This window comes from Corythoichthys intestinalis, chromosome 7 (genome assembly GCF_030265065.1).
Source record: "Corythoichthys intestinalis isolate RoL2023-P3 chromosome 7, ASM3026506v1, whole genome shotgun sequence".
NCBI lineage: Eukaryota > Metazoa > Chordata > Actinopteri > Syngnathiformes > Syngnathidae > Corythoichthys > Corythoichthys intestinalis.
Window position 1 is genome coordinate 60,376,950 of NC_080401.1, and position 26,083 is coordinate 60,403,032.

At 43.5% G+C, this 26,083-nt stretch overlaps 1 protein-coding gene across 1 annotated transcript in view; it reads right to left on the reverse strand.

Moving 5' to 3' along the window:
• Positions 1 to 26,083, reverse strand: part of frem1b (Fras1 related extracellular matrix 1b) — a 59,735-nt gene that overhangs the window by 25,156 nt on the left and 8,496 nt on the right. Inside the window, exons 8-19 of the mRNA XM_057841424.1 lie at positions 25,922 to 26,053; positions 18,618 to 18,962; positions 14,107 to 14,249; positions 13,826 to 14,022; positions 12,307 to 12,394; positions 12,069 to 12,236; positions 11,075 to 11,283; positions 10,917 to 11,010; positions 8,426 to 8,678; positions 5,429 to 5,617; positions 2,664 to 2,852; positions 949 to 1,145 (exon numbers count right to left, since the gene is read on the reverse strand). Coding sequence (XP_057697407.1) covers positions 949 to 1,145; positions 2,664 to 2,852; positions 5,429 to 5,617; positions 8,426 to 8,678; positions 10,917 to 11,010; positions 11,075 to 11,283; positions 12,069 to 12,236; positions 12,307 to 12,394; positions 13,826 to 14,022; positions 14,107 to 14,249; positions 18,618 to 18,962; positions 25,922 to 26,053 — 2,204 coding nt within the window. The remainder of the gene's footprint in view (positions 1 to 948; positions 1,146 to 2,663; positions 2,853 to 5,428; positions 5,618 to 8,425; positions 8,679 to 10,916; positions 11,011 to 11,074; positions 11,284 to 12,068; positions 12,237 to 12,306; positions 12,395 to 13,825; positions 14,023 to 14,106; positions 14,250 to 18,617; positions 18,963 to 25,921; positions 26,054 to 26,083) is intronic.

Genomic DNA, 26,083 nt, shown 5'->3' on the forward strand with positions numbered 1-26,083 from the left:
TTCCTTATGGATTTTAGGGCATTTCCCAGTCACTTCCAGTACATTGGTCACTTATTGTTGATTCTGAGGCTCACTTCCTGTCCATTACTGATCATCTCCTGTTTATTTTAGAGCATTTCACAGTCACTTCCTGTTCAGGGGCCACTTCCTGCTCATTTTAGGGTATTTCTGGGTCACTTACTGTTGATTTTGGTGTCAGTTCTTGTTCATTTTAGGACATTTCCCAGTCAGTTCCTGTTCATTTTGGGGCATTTTGGGGTCACTTCATTTTGAATCTGGTGTCACTTCATGTTCATTTGGGGTCATTTCCTGTGGATTTTTGGGGCATTTCCCAGTCCCTTCCTGTTCAGGGGCCACTTCCTGTTCATTTGGGGGCATTTCTGGGTCACTTCCTTTTCATTTTGGATCACTTCATATTAATTTGGGGGGATTTCCTTCTAATTTCCTGTTTGTTGAACACTTTCCTGTTGATTTTAGTGCTTTTCTGGGTCACTTCCTGTGGATTTTGGCTTACTTCTTGCACATTTTGGGGGATTGGTGTCACTTCCTGTTCATTTTGAGTCATTTCCTGTGGATATTAGGGCATTTATCAGTCACTTCCTGTTTATTGGTCACTTCTTGTTGATTCCAGGGCTTTTCTGGGTCACATCCTGTTGATTGGTCAATTCCTGTTGATTTTGCAGAATTTCTGGGTCACTTCTTTGGGCATTCTGGGGTAACTTCCTGTTACAATTGTCAGATTTAATATAAAATAATATATATTTTGAATAATTTCCTGTTGATTTTGGGGCATTCGGGTCACTTCCTGTACATTTCTGACCTAATTTTTTTTTTTTAAATTAGGAAAATCATAACTACTCTTTTTAAAGTTTTTTTTGCATTTATTGATTTTGAATCTTTATATTCATTTGTCATTTGGAATGAACAATAAATATAGCAATCCCTTACGGTAAAGTTGGCGAGCCTCAGCTTGGGCTTCTCATCGTTAACGGGCCGGATGACGACATGGACGGGGACGGAGGCGGAGTGATGCAGGCCGTCGCTCACGCTGATCAGCAACCTGTCCTCCGTGGGCTCCGCCCCCTCGTGCTCCGACTGCACGTAGTTGATGAAGCCCGACGTGAGCTCCGTCAACTTGAAGCGCTCTGCCCGATGTCCAAAAATTTCAAAATGTCACACTACATGTTAGAAATCCCTAAAGAGAAATTGCGACGGTAGCTGTGTTGTAATGGTTGCTATATTGGGTCACTTCCTGTTGATAGTGGGGACACTTCGCAGTCACTTTCTGTTAATATTAGGTCACTTCCTGTTGATTTGGGAACACTTTGCGGTCACTTCCTGTTGATACTGGGTAACTTCCTGTTGATATTGGGTAACTTCCTGTTGATTTAGGAGCATTTCAGGGTCACTTCCTGTTGATATGGGGACATTTTGGGGCAACTTACTGTTGATATTAGGTCACTTCCTCTTGATATTGGGTCACTTCCTGTTGATTTGGGGGACATTTTGGATAACTTCCTGTTGATATTAGGTCACTTTCTCTTGATATTCGGTCACTTCCTGTTGATGTACGGACATTTCAGGGTTACTTCCTATTGATATCAGGCCACTTCCTGTTGAATTAGGGACATTTCAGGGCCACTTCCTGCTGATATCGGTTCACTTCCTGTTGATTTGGGGGTCACTTCCTGTTGATATCAGGTCACGATCTCTTGATATGGGGGCATCTCGAGGTCACTTTCCGTTGATATCAGGCCACTTCCTGTTGAATTAGGGACATTTTAGGGTCACTTCCTGTTGATATCAGGCCACTTCCTGTTGAATTAGGGACATTTCAGGGCCACTTCCTGTTGATATCAGGCCACTTCCTGTTGAATTAGGGACATTGCAGGGTCACTTCCTGTTGATATCAGGCCACTTCCAGTTGATTCGGGGACATTTTAGGGTCACTTTCCGTTGATATCAGGCCACTTCCTGTTGAATTAGGGACATTGCAGGGTCACTTCCTGTTGATATCAGGCCACTTCCAGTTGATTCGGGGACATTTTAGGGTCACTTTCCGTTGATATCAGGCCACTTCCTGTTGATGTGGGGACACTTCACAGTCACTTCCTGCTGATATCGGTTCACTTCCTGTTGATTTTGGGGTCACTTCCTGTTGATATCAGGTCACTATCTCTTGATATGGGGGCATTTCGAGGTCACTTCCTGTTGTTATCAGGCCACTTCCTGTTGATTTAGGGACATTTCAGGGCCACTTCCTGTTGATATCAGGCCACTTCCTGTTGATTTAGGGACATTTCAGGGTCACTTTCTGTTGATATCGGGCCATTTCCTGTTGATATGGGGACACATCACAGTCACTTCTTGCTGATATCGGTTCACTTTCTGTTGATTTAGGCGTCACTTCCTGTTGATATCAGGTCACCATCTCTTCATTTGGGGGCATTTCAAGGTCACTTCCTGTTGACGTTGGGTCACTGCTGATTTGTGGCCATTTCAGGAAAAGACAGTTTTACAAACACAACTACACATATACATACAAACAGAACCCCCCCCCCCCCCCAGCATAAAAGCTACACACAAACACAAGTACAATTGCTGAAAAAAAGCACACAGACACACACACAACTACAAAACGGTAGCAAGCTTGAAAGACAGACCTATGGGTATTCCGGCGTTGCTCTTCTCGTATCCTGGCGTGGGTTGAACGTTCTCCAGAAAACCATGCAGAGGTTTGGCGTCAAGGTGAAAGGTCAACTGCTCGGGATCGGTGTCAGGGTCCGAGGCCCCCAGGACACCTTCGCAAAGACACGCCCGAGAACCCTCGTCCACCGCCAGCGCAGACGCTCCTGTGGTGCGTGCGCATTAGCATCTTAGCATGGCCATTAGCATGCGTGTTAGCGTTGGTCCTTGATTGAACTGACGATATATATTGGATGTTAGCATTATAGCTAATAATTATGTGTCACATGCAAGTAACGTTAGCAACAATCACTGGTTGTGTCAATATTTCCATTATAGGCTCACTTCCGGTTCATTTTGGGACATTTCCGAGTCACTTCCTGTTGATATTGGGTCAGTTCCTGTAAATTTGGAGACACTTCTGGGTCACTTCCTGTTAATTTTGGGACATTTCTGAGTCACTTCCTGTTGATATATGATCACTTCCTGTTGGTTTTTGGGTATTTATAGTTCACATAGTGATTTTGAGTCACTTTCTGTTGTTTTTTTTAGCATTTCTAGGTCACTTCTTATTAATATTGGCTGACTTCCTTTGGGACATTTCACAGTCATTTCCTGTTAGTTTTTAGGTATTTACAGTCAATTTTGGGTCACTTCCTGTTATATTTTTAACAATTGTAAGTCACTTCCTGCTGCTATTGGCTCATTTCCTGTTAATTTTGGGACATTTCCGACTCACTTCCTGTTGATATTAGGTCACGTCCTGTTGGTTTTCAGGTATTTACAATTCATGTTGTGATTTTGGTTTACTTCCTGTTGATTTTTAGCATTTATAGGTCAGTTCCTGCTGATATTGGCTCACGTCCTGTTAATTTTGAGACATTTCATAGTCACTTCCTTTTGATATCAGGTCTCTTCCTGTTGGTTTTCAGGTATTTACAATTCACATTGTGATTTTGGGTCACTTCCTGTGGATTTTTAAGCATTTCTAGGTCACGTCCTGCTGATATTGGCTCACTTGCTGTTAATTTGGGATATTTCTGAGTCATTTCCTGTTAGTTTTTGGGTATCTACAGTCTATGTTATTTTGGGTCACTTCCTGTTGATTTTAGAACATTTCTGTGTCACTTCCTGTTGATATCAGGTCACTTCCTGTTAGGTTTGGGATATTTCTGAGTCACTTCCAGCTGATATTGGCTCACTTCCTGTCAATTTTGGGTTTAGGTCACTTCCTGTTGGTTTACAGGTATTTACAATTTACATAGTGATTTTGGGTCATTTCCAGTTAATGTGGGTCATTTCCAGTTAATGTTTTGCATTTCTGAGTCACTTCCTGCTGATATTAGCTCACTTCCTGTTAATTTTGGGACATTTTTGAGTCATTTCTTGTTGATATCAGGTCTCTTCCTGTTGGTTTTCAGGTATTTACAATTCACATTGTGATTTTGGGTCACTTCCTGTAGATGTTTTTAGCATTTCTAGGTCACTTCCTGCTGATATTGGCTCACTTCCTGTTAATTTGGGATATTTCTGAGTCATTTCCTGTTAGTTTTTGGGTATCTACAATCTACGTTATTTTGGGTCACTTCCTGTCTATTTTAGGACCTTTCTGTGTCACTTTCTGTTGATATCAGGTCACTTCCTGTTAGGTTTGGGACATTTCTGAGTCACTTCCTGCTGATATTGGCTCACTTCCTGTTAATTTTGGGTTTAGGGTTAGGGTATTTACAGTCTACGTAGTGATTTTGGGTCACTTCCTATATTTTAAACATTTCTAAGTTACTTCTTTCTAATATTGGCTCACTTCCAGTTAATTTTTTGCATTTCTGAGTCACTTCCTGCTGATATTAGCTCACTTCCTGTTAATTTTGGGACATTTTTGAGTCATTTCCTGTTGATATTGGCTCACTTCCTGTTAATTTTGGGACATTTCAGAATCACTTCCTGTTGATATTGGCTCACTTCCTGTTAGGTTTGGGATATTTCTGAGTCACTTCCTGTTGATATCTGGTCACTTCCTGTTAGTTTTCGGGTATTTACAGTCTACACAAAGATTTTGGGTAACTCCCTGTTGTATTTTTAACATTTGTAAGTCACTTCCAGCTGATAATGCTCAGTTCCTGTTAATTTTGGGACATTTCCAAATCACTTCCTGTTGATATCGGGTCACTTCCTGTTGGTTTACGGGTATTTACAATTCACGTAGTGATTTTGGGTCACTTCTTGTTCATTTTTTAGCATTTGTAGGTCACTTCCTGCAGATATTTGCACACTTCCTGTTAATTTTGTGACTTTTTTGTCACTTTCTGTGGATATCAGGTCACTTCCTGTTGGTTTTCGGGTATTTACAAATCAATGCCGTGATTTTGGGTCACTTCCTGTTGACTTTCTAGCATTTCTAGGTCAATTCATGCTCACTTCCTGTTAGATTGGGACATTTCAGAGTCACTTCCGGTTGATATTTGCGCACTTCCTATCAATTAGGGGACATTCCTGAGTCACTTCTTGTTAGTATTTGGGTATTTACAGTCTACGTAATGATTTTGGGTCACTTCCTGTTGATTTTTTAGCATTTCTAAGTCACTTCCTGATGATATTGGTGCACTTCCTAATGATTTTGGGGCCCCTCCGAATCCAAATGGAGATTGACCACCGACAACGGCAGCCAATCAGTTCAACGAATGCCCTAAAAAGGTTAAGGACATGTGTTTTAAACTTTTACACACAAACAAAATAAACTCACCCAAAATGACAGTGGGAACTTTGTTATTGACAGGAAGTAGCGTGACGTTGAGGTCATAGACAGGAAGTGTGCCGTGCAGCGGGACAGGCGGCGCGTCCCCGTGGCAACAGTCGTCCGGCACTCCCGCATCACCGTCCGATATGATGAGCGTGACCGTGTCGATGGTGGGGGCGGGGCCGATCTCACCACCTGAACGCCGCGATGGAAGTTGCGCCATCAAGACCCTACCGTGTGTTAGTTTAGCAATGTTAGCAGGTCGCTGTAATTGCTTGGCAGCATTAGCTAAGGTTAGCCTGATAGAATAGCTCAGTGTGTTAGCTTAGTGATGTTAGCACAATAGCTTAAGCAAGTGTATTTGATTAGCAACATTAGCTTAAGTCGGCCTGATAACATAGCTTAGCAATGTAAGCTGTAAACGTTTGGCAATATTAGTGAAAGTTAACAGCATCGCTCAAATCTGTTAGCTTAATATAGTTAGCAGGCCAGCGTGAACAGATGCACTTGTTTAGCAACATTAGCTAGAGTCAGTCTGATGGCATAGCTAAAGAGTGTTAGATGTTAGCAGGACGGCGTACACAGGTGTACTTGCTTAGCATCACTAGCTAAAGTCAGCCTAATGACATAGCTCAGTGTATTAGTTTAGCAATATTAATTGAATGGCATAAACAAGCATACTTGCTTAGCAGCATTAGCTAAATATAACATGATGGACTGGCTTAGTGTGTTAGCTTAGCTATGTTAGCAGGACAGTATTAAAAAGCATTTTTACTTAGCAACATTAGCTAAAGCCAGCCTTTTAAGGTGTGTTAGCTTAGCAACCTGAGTGAACGGTAGTAGTGTTGTATCGGTCGCGAACGATTCGTTCTTTTTGAACGAATTGTTTGGGTGAACGAGACCGAACTAATCACCATCTGCACTGATTCGTTCTATGAAGTTGGTGGCGCTTGTTCGCTGCGTGGGAGGGCGTTGAGCAAGCGGCAGCGTCTTCTGACATCGCACACGACCAATCAGACGCCAGCCTCATCGCGGGCAGGGGAGGGAGCGGAAACAGAATCATGGCGTATGTCACTCATTTCCACGTGTGGCCAATAAGCAGCCAGCGTGCAGGCAGGGGGGAAAGACTGAGTTTTGTCACTTCCCGTTCAGTGATTCGGTCCTCCGGTTCCTGACCTAGCTTGCTGCTAACTTGACTTTCCAGTAATGACTATGCGGTGAACGAGTCATAAAATGAAAGGAAACGACTTTGTCACATATTTGTTAACGTGGAGCCTATCAAATGCTGCTCAAAAAGACAAAAACACCACACAAATCTAGCGAGCATGGTTTAGTGTTCTACTTTTCTCAACAGACTCGGGACTGTGCCTATGACGATATACTATCAAATTTACAGTAATTTAAAACACGCGTAGCTACGAGGCAAGCAAAACCTGAGCTGCGGTCACGTGACGGCAGTGAAGCGGGCAGAGAACTGTCACTATATGGAGGCTTCATGGCAGCGATATGTACCTCATATGTGCACAGAAAAAAAAAATATTTAGTATGATCACCATAATACTGATTTGCAATGAAACTGTATATACATGTCAATTTTTTCCGAGTGTTTTTTTTTTTTCGTGTCAGAGGGTGTCGGTTGGTTTGGCAAATTATGTCAATCCGTCCATCATGTGCTACTCAAGCGCCCCCAAAACAAAGCGCGCGGACACGGGAGATGTCGCAATATGTCTACATTTTTCTTAACAGACTAATGAGAGTAGAAAGGCGAAATCATAAAGCAAACAATTATTTCTCGTCAGCATTTGACGATCTGAGATGCGGGGACGACAGGGGAGCTGACCGGATTATTTTATTTATTAATACCAGTGCAAAAATTCAAAACGATCATCTTAATAATAAAAAACAAAAATACAACAGAGCGAGAGGTTAATATGATGTGTTGGCCGTTCCATAATTAGAAATTAAACTTTCGATTTATTTTTATTTTCGTGACAGCAGGCATGCCGCGTTGGCTGTTAGCAGCAGCATTGTATATGTGAGCAAGATCATGCTAAAGAAAGTCCGTGCGCCCCCGACCCCAAACCCCGACTTCCCCCTCAAAAGGAAAATGTTTAACCGTGTCCTAATTCGAAATGCAAGCACGAGCCATGACTTTGAGCCCATAGAACTAGGACAGACGACGCGGAAGTTCTCCCTCGCTTTTGCAGCAGCGGGAGGGAGACGAGGCTGTCTCTGAGAGCAGAATGATATCGCCTGTCACTCATTTCTGAAACTACGACGAGTGGTCAATGTGCAAGAGAGGGAGGGACCAAGCAATGTCACTTCCCGTTCAGTTATACTGCGAAGCGGTCTTTGGGGATTCGTTCGGCAACGTCACTTCCCGTTCACTAACCGAACGATTCATTTGGGTGGGGAGGGAGATGAGGGGGGCGAACGATTCGTTGAACGATTCGTTTGAACGAATCGTTTTACTGAACGAACCGGAATGGATTCGTTTACTCAAGTGAACGACAGATCCCGTCACTAAACGGTAGCCTTTTAGCAGAGTGGTGTAGGACAAGTGTATTCGCATAGCAGCATTAGCAAAAATTAACCTGATGAAATAGCTCAATGAGTTATCTTGGCATTGTCAGAACTTAGTAGGATGGCGTCTACGCATATGCCTTCTTAGCATCATTGGCTAAAGTTAACCTGATGGGATAGCTCGGTCTGTTATCATATAAATGTTAGCATAACAGCGTAGACTAAGTGTATTTACTAAGCAGCATTGGCTAAAATTAGTCTGATGAAATAGCTCAATGTGTTAGCAAGATGGTGTAACACACGTGTACTTGTTTAGCAGCATTAGCTAAAGTCAGCCTGATGGCTTTATTCAAGTATGTTAGCTTCGCTAATATGAGTGTATTAACTTAGCAATAAATAAAAGGTGTATTTGCTCAGTATCATTAGCTAAAGCATGCTCAAGTGTGTTAGCTTAGCAACGTTAGCCAAAGACTGCCTCACCCGTGTGCACGTAGAAGACGTGGCCTTGTAGGAGGTCTCGCTGCGAGAACTTGTCCACAGGAGTTCCTGCCCTATGCAGCTGACCACCAGCGGGTCGGCGCGCTAACATGTAGCTCAGCTTGTCGTCGTCGCCGTCACGGTCGCTGGCCGCCAAGTAGTCGGCCGTCAGCTGTACGCGGCCGCCCTCCGGGCAGCGCAGATCGCCACGGAGGCCAGAGCCCAAACGCGGGGGCTCATCGTTCACTGGAACGACCTGAAAAAATCAAAAGTAAAGATGGGGCAGCCATTTTGGTTGGGGCAACCTTCTCATCAAAGTCAATGCATTGATATTCTAATAAAGTCGTAACCAGTGTTGCACCAATATCATTTTTTTGGGTCCCGATACGGCCAATGCTGATACTGTAACCATACGACAATTATTGACAAAATATCAACTACAAAAATTAATTTTAATACAAAATTATTGCTCTTTACTCATTAGGTGCCATTGTTCGCACAAGCAATGTTCGTTCATTCCCCGCCAGTCCTCCCACTTCAAACGGACTGGATGTCTACTAGTGATAAAACTCTTGGCAGGAGCACTTTCATCGCACCTATCAACATGGCCTCAAGGCGGCCATCTTGGTAGGGGCCACATTCCCATCCAAGTCAATGAATTGACATTCAAATCTAGTCCCAACTAGCTAATTTGACCCTGTTGGCTGCCCTTAACGGTGCCAGACGTCCAATCCATTTGAAGTGGGAGGGTGGAAGAGAATGAACATTCGTTTTATTTGCTGCCAACCCTCCCACTTCAGATGATTTGGACGTCTACAAGTGATAAAACTCCTGGCAGAAGCATGAAAAGAACTTTCATCGCACCTATCAACATGGGCTCAGGGCGGCCATCTTGGTAGGGGCCCCATTCCCATCCAAGTCCATGCATTGCCATTGAAATCTATTCATAATTAGCTAATTTGACCCCGTCGGCTGCCAATAACGGTGCCAGACGTCCAATCCATTTGAAATGGGAGGGTGGCAGAGAATGAACATTTGTTTATATTCGCTGCCAACCCTCTCACTTCAGATGGATTAGACGTCTACATGTGATAAAACTCCTGGCAAGAGCATGAAAAGTTTTCATCGCCCCTCTCAACATGGCCTCAGGGCGGCCATCTTGGTAAGGGCCACATTCCCATCCAAGTCAATGCATTGCAATTCAAATCTAGTCCCAACTAGCGAATTTGACCTTGTTGGCTGCCATTGACGGCACCAGACGTCCAATCTATCTGAAGTGGGAAGGTGGCAGCGAATGATCAATCCTTTTATTCGCTGCCAACCCTCCCACTTCATATGGATTGGATGTCTACAAGTTATATAACTCCTGGCAGGAGCATGAAAGGAACTTTCATCGCACCTATCAACATGGGCTCAGGGCGGCCATCTTGGTAGGGGCCACATTCCCATCCAAGTCAATGCATTGCCATTGAAATCTATTCATAATTAGCTAATTTGACCCCGTCGGCTGCCATTAACGGTGCCAGAAGTCCCATCCATTTGAAGTGGGAGGGTGACAGAGAATGAACATTCGTTTATTCGCTACCAACCCTCTCACTTCAGATGGATTGGACGTCTACAAGTGATAAAACTCCTGGCAAGAGCATGAAAAGTTTTCATCGCCCCTATCAACATGGCCTCAGGGCGGCCATCTTGGTAGGGGCCACATTCTCATCCAAGTCAATGCATTGCAATTCAAATCTAGTCCCAACTAGCTAATTTGGCCTTGTTGGCTGCTATTGACGGAACCAGAATTCCAATCTATCTGAAGTGGGAGGGTCACAGCAAATGAACAATCCTTTTATTCGCTGCCAACCCTCCCACTTCATATGGATTGGATGTCTACAAGTGATATAACTCCTGGCAGGAGCATGAAAAGAACTTTCATCGTCTCTATCAACATGGGCTCAGAGCGGCCATCTTGGTAGGGGCCACATTCCCATTCAAGTCAATGCATTGCCATTGAAATCTAGTCCTAACTAGCTAATTTGGCCTCGTTGGCTGCCATTGACGGCGCCAGACGTCTGAAATTTTGGACGTCTACAAGTGATAAAACCCTGCCAGGAACATGAAAAGAACTTTCATCGCCTCAATCAACATGGGCTCAGAGCGCCCATCTTGGTAGGGGCAAAGTTCCCATCCAATTCAATGAATGACTGAATCAAATGAAGTAATAACTCACTTTTTTCTTATTTTTAAAAGATTATCTATTTACTTATCACACGATTAGATGTCTATGTGCGTAACTGGCGGCCATTTTGGGTGAGTTAACCGGTGATTGTAAACTAGATCTCCAAAAGTACATATTACACAGCATGGGCACGTTATTTCTTAGTACTCCTTGATACTTATGGCATGATTTTAGTTCCGTATCGGTACCGATACCGATACATGTATCGGTAGTGCAACAGTAGTTTCATCATTCAAACTGTAAAGTGAGCCGTTGCAGATCTACCTGAACAAGGAGGTCCACCAAAATGCCGTTGACGCCGTCAGTCACGCGTAGCCCGACGTCGTCCTCGGTGGTCTCGGAGTCGTCGTGGACGTACCTACGTCAGAGGGAGCGCCGTTACCCTTGCTGTTTTGTTTGTGAGGACGCGTCGGGGGCGTCACCTGACGGCGCGTTCCCTCAGATCAGACAAGAAAAAAGCGTGAGCCTGGGGTAGGCTCCGCCCTCGCAGCTCCAGACGGCCGTGTCGCGCCGGCCTCTCCAGCGCCACCTTGAGGTCCGGCGCACGGGTGTCGCGGTCCCGCACCTGCAGGTGCTCCTCCGTCACGAACGCCCAACCGCCTTCCTCCACGCGCAGCAGATTGGTAAAAGCCTGACGACAACACGCACGCGTAACCATAATACGCTGGAGCTCATTGGCTGGAAGACCCAATTTCTAGAGAAATTGTAATGGTAGCTTTGTTGTGATGGTTGGTAGCTCTTTCTATCATTTTTGGGTCACTTCCCGTTGATATTAAGTCACTTCCTGTTGAATTTGAAGCATTTCAGTGTCATTTCCTACTTATACTGAGTCACTTCCTGTGTATTTGGGGGCCTTTTGGGGTCACTTCTTGTTGATTTGGGGGTACTTTGGGGTCACTTCCCATATAAGCAAGTCACTTCCTGTTGATTTGGGAGCTTTTCGGGGTTACTTCCTGTTGATTACAGGTTACTTCCTGTTGATATCTGGTCACTTCCTGTTAATTTTGGTGCATTTGGGGTCACTTCATGTGGATTTCGAGTCACTTCCTGTTGATTTGGAGTCATTACGGGCTTGTTTCCTGTTGATACTAGGTCACTTCCTGTTTATTTGGGGGCCTTTTAGGGCCAATTCCATTTGATTTGGGACAGGTCACTTCCTGTTGATACCTTGTCACTTCCTGTTGATGTTAAAGGGTTTCCGAGTCACTTCCTAGTGATACTGAGTCACTTTCTATTTGTTTGGGGGCCTTTCGGGGTCACTTCCTGTTGATATGGGGTCACTTCCTGTTAATAATGGGTAATTTCTGGGCCAGATGCTGTCTTTTTTTGGGCAATGTAGCATTAGATTGGGCTGTTAGCTCAGTAGTCAGCACGCACAACTGCCGCAGTCACATTTTACACTGGTTTGCTTGGTACCTCGGGCGCCTGGTCATCCACTGGCGTGACAGTAATATTGAAAAGCACGTCCATCACAGTGCCACCACGATGGTCGCTAACCGAAAAGACAAAGTGTACGTAGAGTTCGTCCGGACCGATATCCTCCACCGGCGGCATGTAGGCCACCTTCAGGTGGTCCACGGCGTGCTGACACACCACACAAACTCAGTTAATGACATCGCGCTCGCTTGTGAACTTTCGCAGTGCGTATACTGACCTGAGTGAATGACTTCAGCACTGGTGCTGTCGGGTCCCGCTTGAGGGCGGCGCCGTCCACAAAGAAGAGCCGACCCGCATCCATTAAACTGCAAACGCAGAAAAGACAGGGGTAGCATTCGCAAAGTTAACATTAGCAAAGTTAATGTTAGTGAAGGTAATGTTTATGCGGTTAATGTTAGTTAACGTTAGCGGTGCTAATGTTAGCAAAGTTCATGTTCAAGTAGTAAACACTAGCAGATTCATGTTAGTGAAAATAATGCTGAAAAATTAACATTAGCGGTGCTAAAGTTAGCAAACTTCATGTTCACGAAGTAAACACTAGCAGATTCATGAAAGTGAAACAATGCTAGAAAATTAACGTGAACGGTGCTATTGTTAGCAAAGTTCATGTTCATGAAGTAAACACTAGTGGATTAATGTTAGTGCGTTAATGTTAGCGAAGTAAACATTGGTGGGTTAATGTTAGCCAAGATAATGCTAGTGAAGTTAAGGTTAGTGTAGTTAACGTTAGCGGAGATAATGCTAGCGAAGTTAATGTTAGTGTATTTAACGTTAGTGAAGTCAATGCTAACGAAGTTAAGGTTAGCGAAGATAATATTAGTGAAGTTAATGTTGGCAAAGTTAGCGTTAGTGAAGTAAACATTAGTGGACTAACCTTAGCAAAAATAATGCTAGTGAAGTTAACGTTAGTATAATTAATGTTAAGTCAATGCCAACGAAGTTGAGGTTGACCAAGGTAATTTTAGTTTTTTATGTTGTTAATGTTAGCAAAGTTAAAGTTAGCGAAGACAATGTTGGTAAAATTAACGTTAGTGTAGTTAATGTTAGCAAAGGTAATATTATGAAGTAATATTCGTGAGGTTAGTGGTGTAGTGAATGTTAGGTAACATTAGCAAAGTTATTGTTAGTGTAGTTAATGTTAGCAAAGGTAACATTATGAAGTAATATTAGTGAGGTTGTTAGTGTAGTTAATGTTAGGTAACATTAGCAAAGTAAACATTGGTGGGTTAATGTTAGCCAAGATAATGCTAGTGAAGTTAAGGTTAGTGTCGTTAACGTTAGCGAAGATAATACTAGCAAAGTTAATGTTAGTGTATTTAACATTAGTGAAGTCAACGCTAACGAAGTTAAGGTTAGCGAAGATAATATTAGTGAAGTTAATGTTGGCAAAGTTAGCGTTAGTGAAGTAAACATTAGTGGACTAACCTTAGCAAAAATAATGCTAGTGAAGTTAATGTTAGTATAATTAACGTTAGTTAAGTCAATGCTAACGAAGTTAAGGTTGACCAAGGTAATGTTAGTTTTTTGTGTTGTTAATGTTAGCAAAGTTAAAGTTAGCGAAGACAATGTTGGCAAAATTAACGTTAGTGTAGTTAATGTTAGCAAAGGTAATATTATGAAGTAATATTAGTGAGGTTAGTGGTGTCGTTAATGTTAGGTAACGTTAGCAAAGTCATTGTTAGTGAAGTTATTAGTAGCCAAGTTTTTGTTAGCGTATTTAGCAAATTCAATGTTACCCGGGATGTCCAGGGCTGTAGCAGGGTCGGGTGACGGTGTAGGTGAGGTCTGTGTGCGGGTGTTCGGCGTGAGTAAAGTGCAGGTGCGCTCGGGTGATGTACGCCACTTCGGTCTCCTTCAGCGTCACGTGTCGCACGCTTCCGGAAGCTTCTGCTGGAAGCTGGTCCTCAACCGGGAACACGCTCACCACCACCGTCTGGACAACAGTGACATTTACGATGCCGGCGGTGTATATCGCGGGGCGTCCAATCATCCTCATGTGGGCAGGGCTCACACTCACATAAGCGTGCGACAGGTTGGGCGGAGTGTGCGTGTCGGCCAACGTGACGTCGAAGGAGTCCTCAAAGATTTCGTCTCCGGAGTGTTGGTAGAAGATAAAACCCCGAGTCAATTCGCGCTGGAGGAAGGCGCTGACGGGGAGGCCTGACAGCACAAAAAGAGAATGAGATGTAAGCACATACACTACCGAAAATGTACCGTTCTGCCAAAATTTGACCAAAATGTCAAATTTGAACAGGAATTGATCCAGGAATGCTTCAAAATTAACAGGAAGTGACTTGTAATTATCCTCAAATTAACTCATTTACTGCCACTGACAGTGATACACGTCTAATCAAGCCAATGAGTTAACAAAAAAGTCCCCCAAATTGAACAGGAAGTGACCCAAAATGAACAGGAGGTCACACAGGTATGTTCTAAAATATATTGTACAGGAAGTACATTTAGTCAATGCCCCAAAATCAACAGGGAGCGACCCCAAATTATTAGGACGTGACCTGGGAATGCCCCAAAATCAACAGGAAGTGATTCAAAATCAACAATGACTCAAAATAGACTGGAAGTGACCAGAGAATGCCCCAAAATCAACAGGAAGTGACCCAAAAATGAATAGGAAGTGAGCAGGGAATGCCCCAAAATCGGCAGGAAGTGACCCAAAATAAGTAGACAGTGACCGGGAATGACGGAAAATCAACAGGTAGTGACCCAAAATGAAAAGGAAGTAACCGGTGAATGCGCCAAAATCAACAGGAAATGACCCAAAATTAGTAGGAAGTGACTGGGGAATGCCCCAAAAGCAACGGGAAGTGACCCAAAATGAAAAGGAATTAACCGGTGAATGCCCCAAAATCAACAGGAAGTGACCCAAAATGAATAAAAAGTGACTGGGGAATGCCCCAAAATCAACAGGAAGTGACCCCAAATGAATAGGAAGTGACCCAGGAATGCCCCAAAATGAAAAGTGACTTAAAATACACTGGAAGTGACCCGACAATGCCCCTAAAATAACAGGAAGTGACTCTTAATAGACAAGAAGTGACCTGGAGTGCCCCAAAATCAACAGAAAGTGACTCGTGAAATCCACAAAATTAACAGGAAGTGACCCAAAATGAATAGAAGTGACCTGGGAATGGCCCAAAATCAACAGGAAGTGATCCAAAATTAATAGGATGTGACCTAGGTATGCCCCAAAATTCACAGTGGCTCAAAATAGACTGGAAGTGACCCGAGAATGCCCCAAAATCAACAGGAAGTGACACATAAAATCCACAAAATTAACAGGAAGTGACCCAAAATGAATAGAAGTGACCTGGGAATGGCCCAAAATCCACAGGAAGTGATCCAAAATTAATAGGAAGTGAGTCAAGAATGCTCAAAATTAACAGGAAGTGACTCAAAATCAACAGTGACTCAAAATAGACTGGAAGTGACCTGAGAATGCCCCAAAATCAACAGGAACGGACTCAAAATAGACAGAAAGTGACAGGGGGTGTCCCAAAATCAACAGGAAGTAACCCGTAAAATCCCCCAAACTAAAATGAATAGAAGTGACGTGGGAATACCCCAAAATCAATAGGAATTGGCCCAAAATCAATAGAATTACCTAGGAATGCCCCAAAATCAACAGGAACTGACCCAAAATTAATAGGAAGTGACCCGAGAATGCCCCAAAATCAACAAAAAGTGACTCAAAATAGATAGGACGTGACTCAAAATAGGCAGAAAGTGCCAGGAATTGCCTCAAAAATCAACAGGAAGTGTCCACTAAAATCCCCCAAATTAATAGGAAGTGACCCGAAATAAATAGGAAGTGACCTGTGAATGCCCCAAAATTAACAGGAAGAGACCTAAAATGAATAGAAATGGCCCCAAAATCAACAAAAAGTGACTCAAAATAGGCAGGAAGTGCCAGAGAGTGCCTAAGAATCAACAGGAAGTGATCTAAAATTAATAGGAAGTAACCCAGGAATGCCCCAAAATTAACAGGAAGTGACTCAAAATCAAAGGTGACTCAAAATAGACTTGAAGTGACCTGAGAATGCCCCAAAATCAACAGGAAGTGACTTGTAAAATCCCCAAAATTAAAAGGAAGTGACCCGAAATTAGTAGGAAGGTACTGGGAATGTCCCAAAATCGAAAGGAAGTGACTCAAAATCAACATTGACTCAAAATAGACCAGTAAGTGACCAGAGAATGCCCCAAAGGCAACAGGAAGTGACTCCAAATAGACAGGAAGTGATCGGGAGTGACCCAAAATTAACAGGAAGTGACCCAAATTAGTAGGAAGTGACCGGGGAATGGCCCAAAATCAACAGGAAGTGACCCATAATTAATAGGAAGTGACCTGGGAATGCCCCAAAATTAACAGGAAGTGACTCCAATTCAACAGTGACTCAAAATAGACTGGAAGTGACCAGAGAAAGCCCCAAATCAACAGGAAGTGACCCAAAATAGAAAGGACGTGACCGTGAGTGCCCCAAAATTAACAGGAAGTGACCCAAAATTAGTATGAAGTGACTGGAGAATGCCCCAAAATCAACAGGAAGTGACCCCAAATTAATAAGAAGTGACCCGGGAATTCCTCAAAATGAACAGGAAGTGATTCAAAATCAACTGATTCAAAATCAACAGTGACTCAAAATAGACTGGAACTGACTAGAGAATGCCCCAAATCAACAGGAAGTGACTCAAAATAGACAGGAAGTGACCGGAAGTGCCCCAAAATTAACAGGAAGTGACCCAAATAAGGAGGAAGTGACCGTGGAATGCCCCAAAATCAACAGGAAGTGAACTCTAAAATCCCCCAAATTAACACGCAGTAACCCGAAATGATAGAAGTGACCGGGGAATGTCCTAAAATCACCAAGAAGTGCCCCCAAAATCAACAGGAAGTGACCCATAAAATTACCAAAATCAACAGGAAGTGACCCAAAATTAGTAGGAAGTGACCGGGAATGCACCAAAATCAACAGGAAATGACTCAAAATAGACCGGAAGTGACCGGGAGTGCCCCAAAATCAACAGGAAGTGATCTGTAAAATCCCCCAAATTAACAGGAAGCAACCCAAAATGAATAGAAGTGACCAGGGAATGCCCCAAAATCAACAGGAAGTGACCCTAAATCAATAGGGAGTTACCTAGGAATGCCCCAAAATCAACAGGAAGTGAACTCTAAAATCCACCAAATTAACACGCAGTAACTCGAAATGATAGAAGTGACCAGGGAATGCCCTAAAATTACCAGGAAGTGCCCCAAAATGAATAGGAAGTGACCCGTAAAATTACCTAAATTAACAGGAAGTGAGTCAAAATAAACAGGAAGTGACTGAGTGTGACCCAAAATTAATAGGAAGTGACCAGGAACGCCCCAAAATCAACAGGAAGTGACTCAAATTAGACAGGAAGTGACCGAGAGAGCCCCAAAATCAACAGGAAGTGACCTATAAAATCCCCAAAACTAACAGGAAGTAGAAACCCAAAATGATAGAAGTGACCGGGGAATGCCCTAAAATCACCAGGAAGTGCCCCAAAATCAACAGGAAATGACCCGTAAAATTTCCTAAATTAACAGGAAGTAAGTTGTAAGTAGACTGGAAGTGACCGGGAGCGCCCTAAAATGAACAGGAAGTGACCTCTGAATTCCCCCAAATTAACACGAATTAACACAAAATGATAGAAGTGACTGGGGAATGCCCTAAAATTAACAGGAAGTCCCCCAAAATCGACAGGAAGTGACCCGTAAAATTACCAAAATTAACAGGAAGTAAGTCAAAATAGACAGGAAGTGACTGAGAGTGATGCAAACTTAATAGTTAGTGACCCAGGAATGCCCCCAAATTAACAGGAAGTGACTCAAAATCAACAGTGAGTCAAAATAGACTAGAAGTGACCAGAGAATGCCCCAAAAGCAAAAGGAAGTGACTCAAAATAGACAGGAAGTGACCGGGAGTGCTCCAAAATCAACAGGAAGTGACCCTTAAAACCTCCCAAATTAACAGGAAGTAACCCGAAATGATAGAAGTGACAGGGGAATGCCCCAACGTTAATAGGAAGTGCCCCATAATCAACAGGAAGTGACCCATAAAATTCCCAAAATTAACAGGAAGTCAAAATAGACTGGAAGTGACCTGCGAATGCCCCAAATTAACAAGACGTGACCCGTAAAATTCCCAAAATCTACAGGAAGTAAATCAAAATAGACTGCAAGTAACCTGAGAATGCCCCAAAATCAACAGGAAGTCACCCAAAATCAACAGAAATACTCAACTTGAAATAGACAGGAAGTGACGGGTGAAAAGGAAGTTATCCAGGAAACCCCCAAAATGAACAGGAAGTGACCAAAAATCAACAAGGAAGTGACCTACAGGAGTTTACGGACTAGAAGAGCAAGCATTCTCACACAATTATCAAATGGCCCTGTTGCAAAATGGCCGACAGGTGCGCTATCCTATCCTGTCAGACATCTAGCTTTTGTTATATACTATATAGTCAATATCTGTGGATAACACTGACCTGGGTCCTCTGGCGAGGTCCTCCTCACGATGTGTCCGGCCCTCGGTGGGACATCCACCCTGAAGACGATGCGGTCGTCGCCAGAGTCCAGGTCGGAGGCCAAGAGCGTGGATTGGTCCAGCCTGAGGGCGCCGCCCTCGGGCACTTCCAGCGCCACGTTGTTCACCAAAAATGGCGGCGCGTCGTCCCGGGGCAGGATGTTGATGGGGAACTTGTGGCGGATGCTGTGCTGGCCGTCGCTGATGCGGAACACCACGTGGTCCCGGGTGGCGTCGCTGTCCGAGTGCTGGTAGAGCACCGTCCCCTCGCGCAGGTCCCGTATGGTGAACTTAAACGACTTGGTACCTGCGAAAACAACCGGAGGAACGTCATCAAGACATGACTGAGCGAACGTAGGCAAACTTGACATATGACGGGGGATGGATTTGTGCTTGGCTAGCAATGGCACCCCCCCAGTGGGCGGCTCTTTCAGGGCCACTGACTGTGATTCCTTTAGCATTACCTGCTAACGTTAAAGCGTGCTCAACTAGCAATGGCGCCCCCAGGGCGTGGTATCGACCCGCAACATCGCTACCCATATACGTCAATGCCATTGATGGGAATATACGACAATTCCATTGACAGGAAGTGACCTGTAATCAACAGGAAATGACCTGGGAATCCCTCAAAATCAACAGGAAGCGACTGAAAATAAACAGGAAGTGCCCCATAAGCCCCCTCAAATTAACAGGAAGTGACTCAAGAATCCCGTAAAATCAACAGGAAGTTACCTAATATCAATAAGAAGTGACCCAAACATGCCCCTAAATCCATAGGTAGTGACCTTATATAAGCAGGAAGTGACCCAAAAACGCTCCAAAATAACAGGACGTGACCAATGAACAGGAAGCGACCCATAAAATCCTGCAAATCAACAGGAAGTGACCTGGGAATACCTCAAAATCAACAGGAAGTGACTTAAAATAAATAGGAAGTGACCCATAACATCCCCAAATCAACAGAAAGTGACACAAAATAATCAGGAAGTGCCCCATAACCCCCAAATCAACAGAAAGTGACTTAAAATAAATAGGAAGTGACCCATAACATCCCCAAATCAACAGAAAGTGACACAAAATAATCAGGAAGTGCCCCATAACCCCCAAATCAACAGAAAGTGACTTATACTAACAGGAAGTGACCCAAGAAGCCTGTAAATCAACAGAAAGATACCCATTATCAACAGGAAGTGACCCAAAAACACTCGAAAGTAACGGGAAGTGACCAATGAACAGTAAGTGACCAATAAATTCCCGCAAATCAACAGGAAGTGACCCAGGAATCCCTCAAAATCAACAGGAAGTGACACAAAATAATCAGGAAGTGACCCATATCCCCCCAAATCAACAGGAAGTGACATAAATTAACAGGAAGTGACCCAAGAATCCCGCAAATCTACAGGAAGTGATTTAAAATAAACAGGAAGTGACCCATAATACCCCAAATCAACAGGAAGTGACACAAAATAATCAGGAAGTGCCCCGTAACCCCCCAAATAAACAGGAAGTGACATAAATTAACAGGAAGTGACCCAAAAATCCCGCAAATCAACAGGAAGTGACACAAAATAATCAGGAAGTGCCCCATAACCCCCCAAATAAACAGGAAGTGACATAAATTAACAGGAAGTGACCCATATAACCCCCAAATCAACAGGAAGTGACACAAAATAATCAGGAAGGGATCCATATCCCCCCAAATCAACAGGAAGTGACATAAATTAACAGGAAGTGACCCAAGAATCCCGCAAATCTACAGGAAGTGATTTAAAATAAACAGGAAGTGACCCATAATACCCCAAATCAACAGGAAGTGACACAAAATAATCAGGAAGTGCCCCATAACCCCCCAAATAAACAGGAAGTGACATAAATTAACAGGAAGTGACCCAAGAATCCTGCAAATCAACAGGAAGTGACACAAAATAATCAGGAAGTGACCCATATCCCCCCCAAATCAACAGGAAGTGACATAAATTAACAGGAAGTGACCCAAGAATCCTGCAAATCTACAGGAAGTGATTTAAAATAAACAGGAAGTGACCCATAACCCCCCAAATAAACAGGAAGTGACATAAATTAACAGGAAGTGACCCAAGAATCCCACAAATCAACAGGAAGTGATTTAAAATAAACAGGAAGTGACCCATAAAACCCCCATATCAACTGGAAGTGACAAAAAGAATAATCAGGAAGTGCCCCATAACACCCCCAAATCAACAGGAAGTGACAAATTAACAGGAAGTGACCCAAGAACCCCGCAAATCAACAGGAAGTTACCTAATATCAACAGGAAGCGACCCAAGAATCCCGGAAATCAACAGGAAGTGTTTCAAAATAAACAGGAAGTGCCCCATAACACCCCCAAATCAAGAGGAAGTGACCCAAGAACCCCGCAAATCAACAGGAAGTTACCTAATATCAACAGGAAGTGACCCAAGAATCCCAGAAATCAACAGGAGGTGTTTCAAAATAAACAGGAAGTACCCCATAACCCCCCCAAATCAACAGTGACACAAATTAGCAGGAAGTGACCCAAGAATCCCACAAATCAACAGGAAGTTATTTAAAATAAACAGGAAGTGACCCATAAAACCACCATATCAACAGGAAGTGACACAAAATAATCAGGAAGTGCCCCATAAACCCCCCAAATCAACAGGAAGTGACCCAAGGGTCCCGCAAATCAACAGGAAGTTACCCAATATCAACAGGAAGGGAACCACAATGTGACTGAATTTTTGCGACTTCATTTCATTGCTGAAAAAAATTGCCAGCTAGCATTTCTGTGCTAAAAACAATTCAGTGTTAGCAACTCAAACTGTGACAGAAGTTCCGCTGCGACATGTGTTGTTGTCGACGCCCACGCTTGGCACTTTGATTCAATTAGCGAGCGGCGCGGGCGACGCGGTGTCCGTCCCGGCGGCCGCCCGCGTGCCAGGACCGACGGGCGCCGCCGAGAGCGACAGAAGGCCTGCGAGCAAACTCGTTAGCGGCGGCGTCCGGGAGACGAGGACCGGGCGCTAATTGGGCCCGAAGGCACGCCCGCCCGGGGGCCATTTGGCTGAAGGCCGTGATCGCCGCAGGTTGGAATCCTGACGGCGCCTCTTTTAAAGGATAAATGAAAAAAATGAAGCCATTCTCAACAATCTACAAAACCTCACATTTCAATTGTCATTTTGAAATCAATCAATCAATCAATCAATTTCCAGTTCGCTTCCTGTACTTTTTTGTGTCACTTCCTGTTCATTTAGTGATTGTATCTGTAATGCGCTTGTGTGTTTCTTAGCCAACGTGTGTGCATGTGACTTTAAGCAGGCGGAAAATGGGTGTCGGGGCCAACAGATTGCCGGACGTATGTCGCTTGGCACGCGCGCACGCACGACTAGCGACATGCTAAAACCTCAGAGGCATCCTCGTCCTCTTTGTCATCTTCATCCTCTTCCTTGCTGATATCACTTCAGTTGATTATTTTCGAGTTGATTTTTTTCAAAACTTTTGCACGTCGACTTTTGTCCCACCGGGCGGCGTCAGCCTCCTCCTCTTCCTCAAGGATGGCGGCATCCCCGGGGGCGGACCTCTTGTCCCGCGTCCAACGCCTTCAGCCAATTGGACGACTGCCCGCCCGTCCGGCCCGTGACGGTCCACCATAGGGACCAATTACCAACACGTCTTTTCGCGTCGTCGTTTCGTTTTTTGGTATGTGTGTATGCTAGTTTGTTTGCGTTAGCTCATTAGCTGCTAACTGATAGCCGTCAACATAGCAAATAAAAGCAAAGATTAACAATATCATGACATTTTATGAGAAACCTTTGCGTATTATCTCAATGACCGCAATAGACGTCCAATCAATTTGCAATGGGAGGGCTGACAGTGAAGGAGCCACCCTCCCACATCAAATGATTTGGATGTTATCAACTTTTTTTTGAAAAAGGAAAAGACAAAATAAATCATCAATATATAAATACAATAAGAAGTGAGCCATAAATGCTGTAAAAAGCACAGGAAGTGAACCATAAAAATGTAGCGAGCAAGTGGCTCATAAATATCCAAATATTAAGTGGACGTCAACCAATATCAACAGAAAGTGAGCCAGAAGGTACCCCAAAATAAACAGAAAGTGACTCTGGAATGCCCAAAATGTATAGGAATTGACCTAAAACCAACAGGAAATACCCTAAAATCAACAGGAAGTGCCCCAACATCAGCAGGAAGTGACCAAACAACAGACGCGACCCAGAAATGACCAAAAATCAATAGGAAGTGACTCAGAAATGATCCAAAATCAAAAGAAAGGACCTAAAATCAACAAGACGTGCCCCAAAATAAGCAGGAAGTGGCCAAAAAGCACGACACGACCCAGAAATGACCACAAAAAAAGAAAATAAAGCCACCCAGAAGTGACTAAAAATCAACAAGAAGTGACCCAAATGAGCATAAAGTGACCATGCAACAGGAAGCAACCCGTAAATGACCAAAATTCAACAGGAAGCATCCCAGAAGTGACCCAAAAATCAACAGAAAGTGACACAGAAATGCCCCAAAATCAGCAAGAAGTCACCAATAAATAGGAAGTGACACAAAATGATCCAAAATCAAGAGAAATGCCCTTAAATCATGAGGAAATTGTCCAAAAGAAACAGGAAGTGACCTAGAAATGATCCAACGCCAAGAAAATTGCCCTAAAATCAACAGGAATCAACAGGAACTGCCCAAACATCAGAAGGAAGTGACCAAACAACAGAACGCGATCCAGAAATGAACAAAAATCAATAGGAAGTGACCCAGAAATGATCCAAAATCAAGAGAAATGCCCTGAAATCGATAGGAAATGCCCCAAAATAAACAGGAAGTGACCAAGCAACAGGAAGCAACCCAGAAATTACCAAAAAACAACAGGAAGTGATGTAGAAATGCCCCAAAATCAGAAGTGACCAAGCAACAGGAAGTAACCCAGAAATGACCAAAATTTAACAAGAAGTGACCCAAAATCAACAGAGAGTGACACAGAAATGCGCCAAAATCAACACGAAGTGACCAATAAATGACACAAAATCAACAGGAAGTGACACAGAAATGCTCCAAACTAATCAGGGCGCACCCATGTGACCCAGAAAGTACCCGAAACAAACTAGAAGTGACCCAAGATCAACAAAAAGTGACACAGAAATGATCCAAAATAAAAGAGAAATGACCCAAAATCAGCAGGAGGTGACCAAGCAACAGAAAGCAAACCCAGAAACGACCAAAATTCAACAAGAAGTGACCCAGAAATGACACAAAATCAACAGGAAGGGACACACAGATGCCTCAAAATAAACAGGAAGCGCCCAAGTAACTGGAAGTGACCCAGAGAGTACCCAAACAAGCAGGAAGTTCCCCCAAAATGCACAGAAATGCCCCCAAATAAACAAGAAGTCACCAATAAAAAGGGAGTGACTCAAAAATGATCCAAAACCAAGAGAAATGTCCTTAAATCACAAGGAAATGCCCTAAAATCAACAGGAAGTGCCCCAACATCAGCAGGAAGTGACCAAACAACAGGACACGACCCAGAAATGACCAAAAAATCAACAGGAAAAACAGAAATGATCCAAAATGAAAAACAAGTAACCGATAAACAGGAAATGACCCAGAAATTATATAAAATGAACAGAAATGTGTTACACTCAACAGGAAGGGCCCCAAGATAAACAGGAAGTGACCCAGAAATGATCCAAAATCAAGAGAAATGGCCCAAAATTAGCAGGAAGCGACCACGCAACAGGAAACAATCATCAAAATTATCAAAATTCAACAGGAGGTGACCCAGAAATGACACAAAATCAACAGGAAATGCCCAAACAACAGAAAGTGACCCAGAAATTAATCGAAATGAATAGGAAGTGACCCAAAATAAACAGAAAGTGACAGAGAAATGCCCCAAAATCTGCAGGAAGTGACCCAAAAATGACACAAACTCAACAGGAAGTGACACAGAAATGCCCCAAAATAAACAGGAAGCGCTCAAGTAACTTGATGTGGCCAGAAAGTACCCAAACAAGCAGGAAGTGACCCAAAATCCACAAAAAGTGACACAGAAATGCCCCTAAATCAACAGGAAGTGACCCAGAAATGATCCAAAATCAAGAGAAATGCCCCAAAATCAGCAGGAAGTGACCAATCAACAGGAAACAACCCAGTATTTCTCAAAATTCAACAAGAGGTGACCCAGAAATGACACAAAATCAACAGGAAGTGACACAGAACTGCCCCCAAATCAACAGGAAGTGCCCAAACAACAGAACGTGACCCAGAAATTGATTGAAATGAATAGGAAGTGCCCCAAAATCCACAAAAAGTGACACAGAAATGCCCCCAAATCAACAGGAAGTGACCCAGAATTGACCCAATATCAGCAGGAAGCGACCAAGCAACAGGAAACAACTCAGTATTTCTCAAAATTCAACAGGAGGTGACCCAGAAATGCCCCCAAATCAACAGGAAGTGCCCAAACAACAGGAAGTGACCCAGAAATTAATTGAAATGAGAAGGAAGTGAGCCAAAATAAACAAAAAGTGACAGAGAACTGCCCCAAAAACTGCAGGAAGTGACCCAAAAATGACACAAACTCAACAAGAAGTGACACAGAAATGCCCCAAAATAAACAGGAAGCGCCCAAGTAACTTGAAGTAACACAGAAAGAATCCAAACAAGCAGGAAGTAACCCAAAATCCACAAAAAGTGACACAGAAATGCCCCAAAACAAACAGAAAGTGACACAAAAATGCCCCAAATTAAACAGGAAGTGCCCAGGTAATACTGAAGTGACACAAAAAGTACCCAAAACAAACATGTGGAGACCTAAAATCAACAGGAAGTGACCTAGAAATGATCCAAAATCAACAAAAAGAGATCAATAAACAGGAAGTGACCCAGAAATGATTCCAAATAAAGAGAAATAACCCTGAAATCACCAGGAAATGCCCTCAAATCAACAGGAAGTGCCCCAAGATCAGCAGGAAGTGACCAAACAACAGGACACGACCCAGAAATGAGCAAAAAATCAACAGGAAATGCCCCAAAATAAACAGGAAGTGACGCAGAAATGATCCAAAATGAACAAGAAGTAACCGATAAACAGGAAGTGACCCAGAAATTATATAACATGAACAGAAATGTGTTACACTCAACAGGAAGTGCCCCAAAATAAACAGGAAGTGACCCAGAAATGATCTGAATGCCCCAAAAATGAACAAGTCGTCAACGAGTCGATGGAACGCTGACCTCTGACGCTGAGACGCCCGTGCAGAGGCCCGTCCACGGCCACCAGGAAGACGGCGTCGATGTTGTCGCGGTCGACGATCTGCAGCTCCGCCCACGTGATGGCCCGCGACTGGCCCTCCAGCAGGTCCAGACCTGAGCGGACGGACGGACGGACGGTGAGCT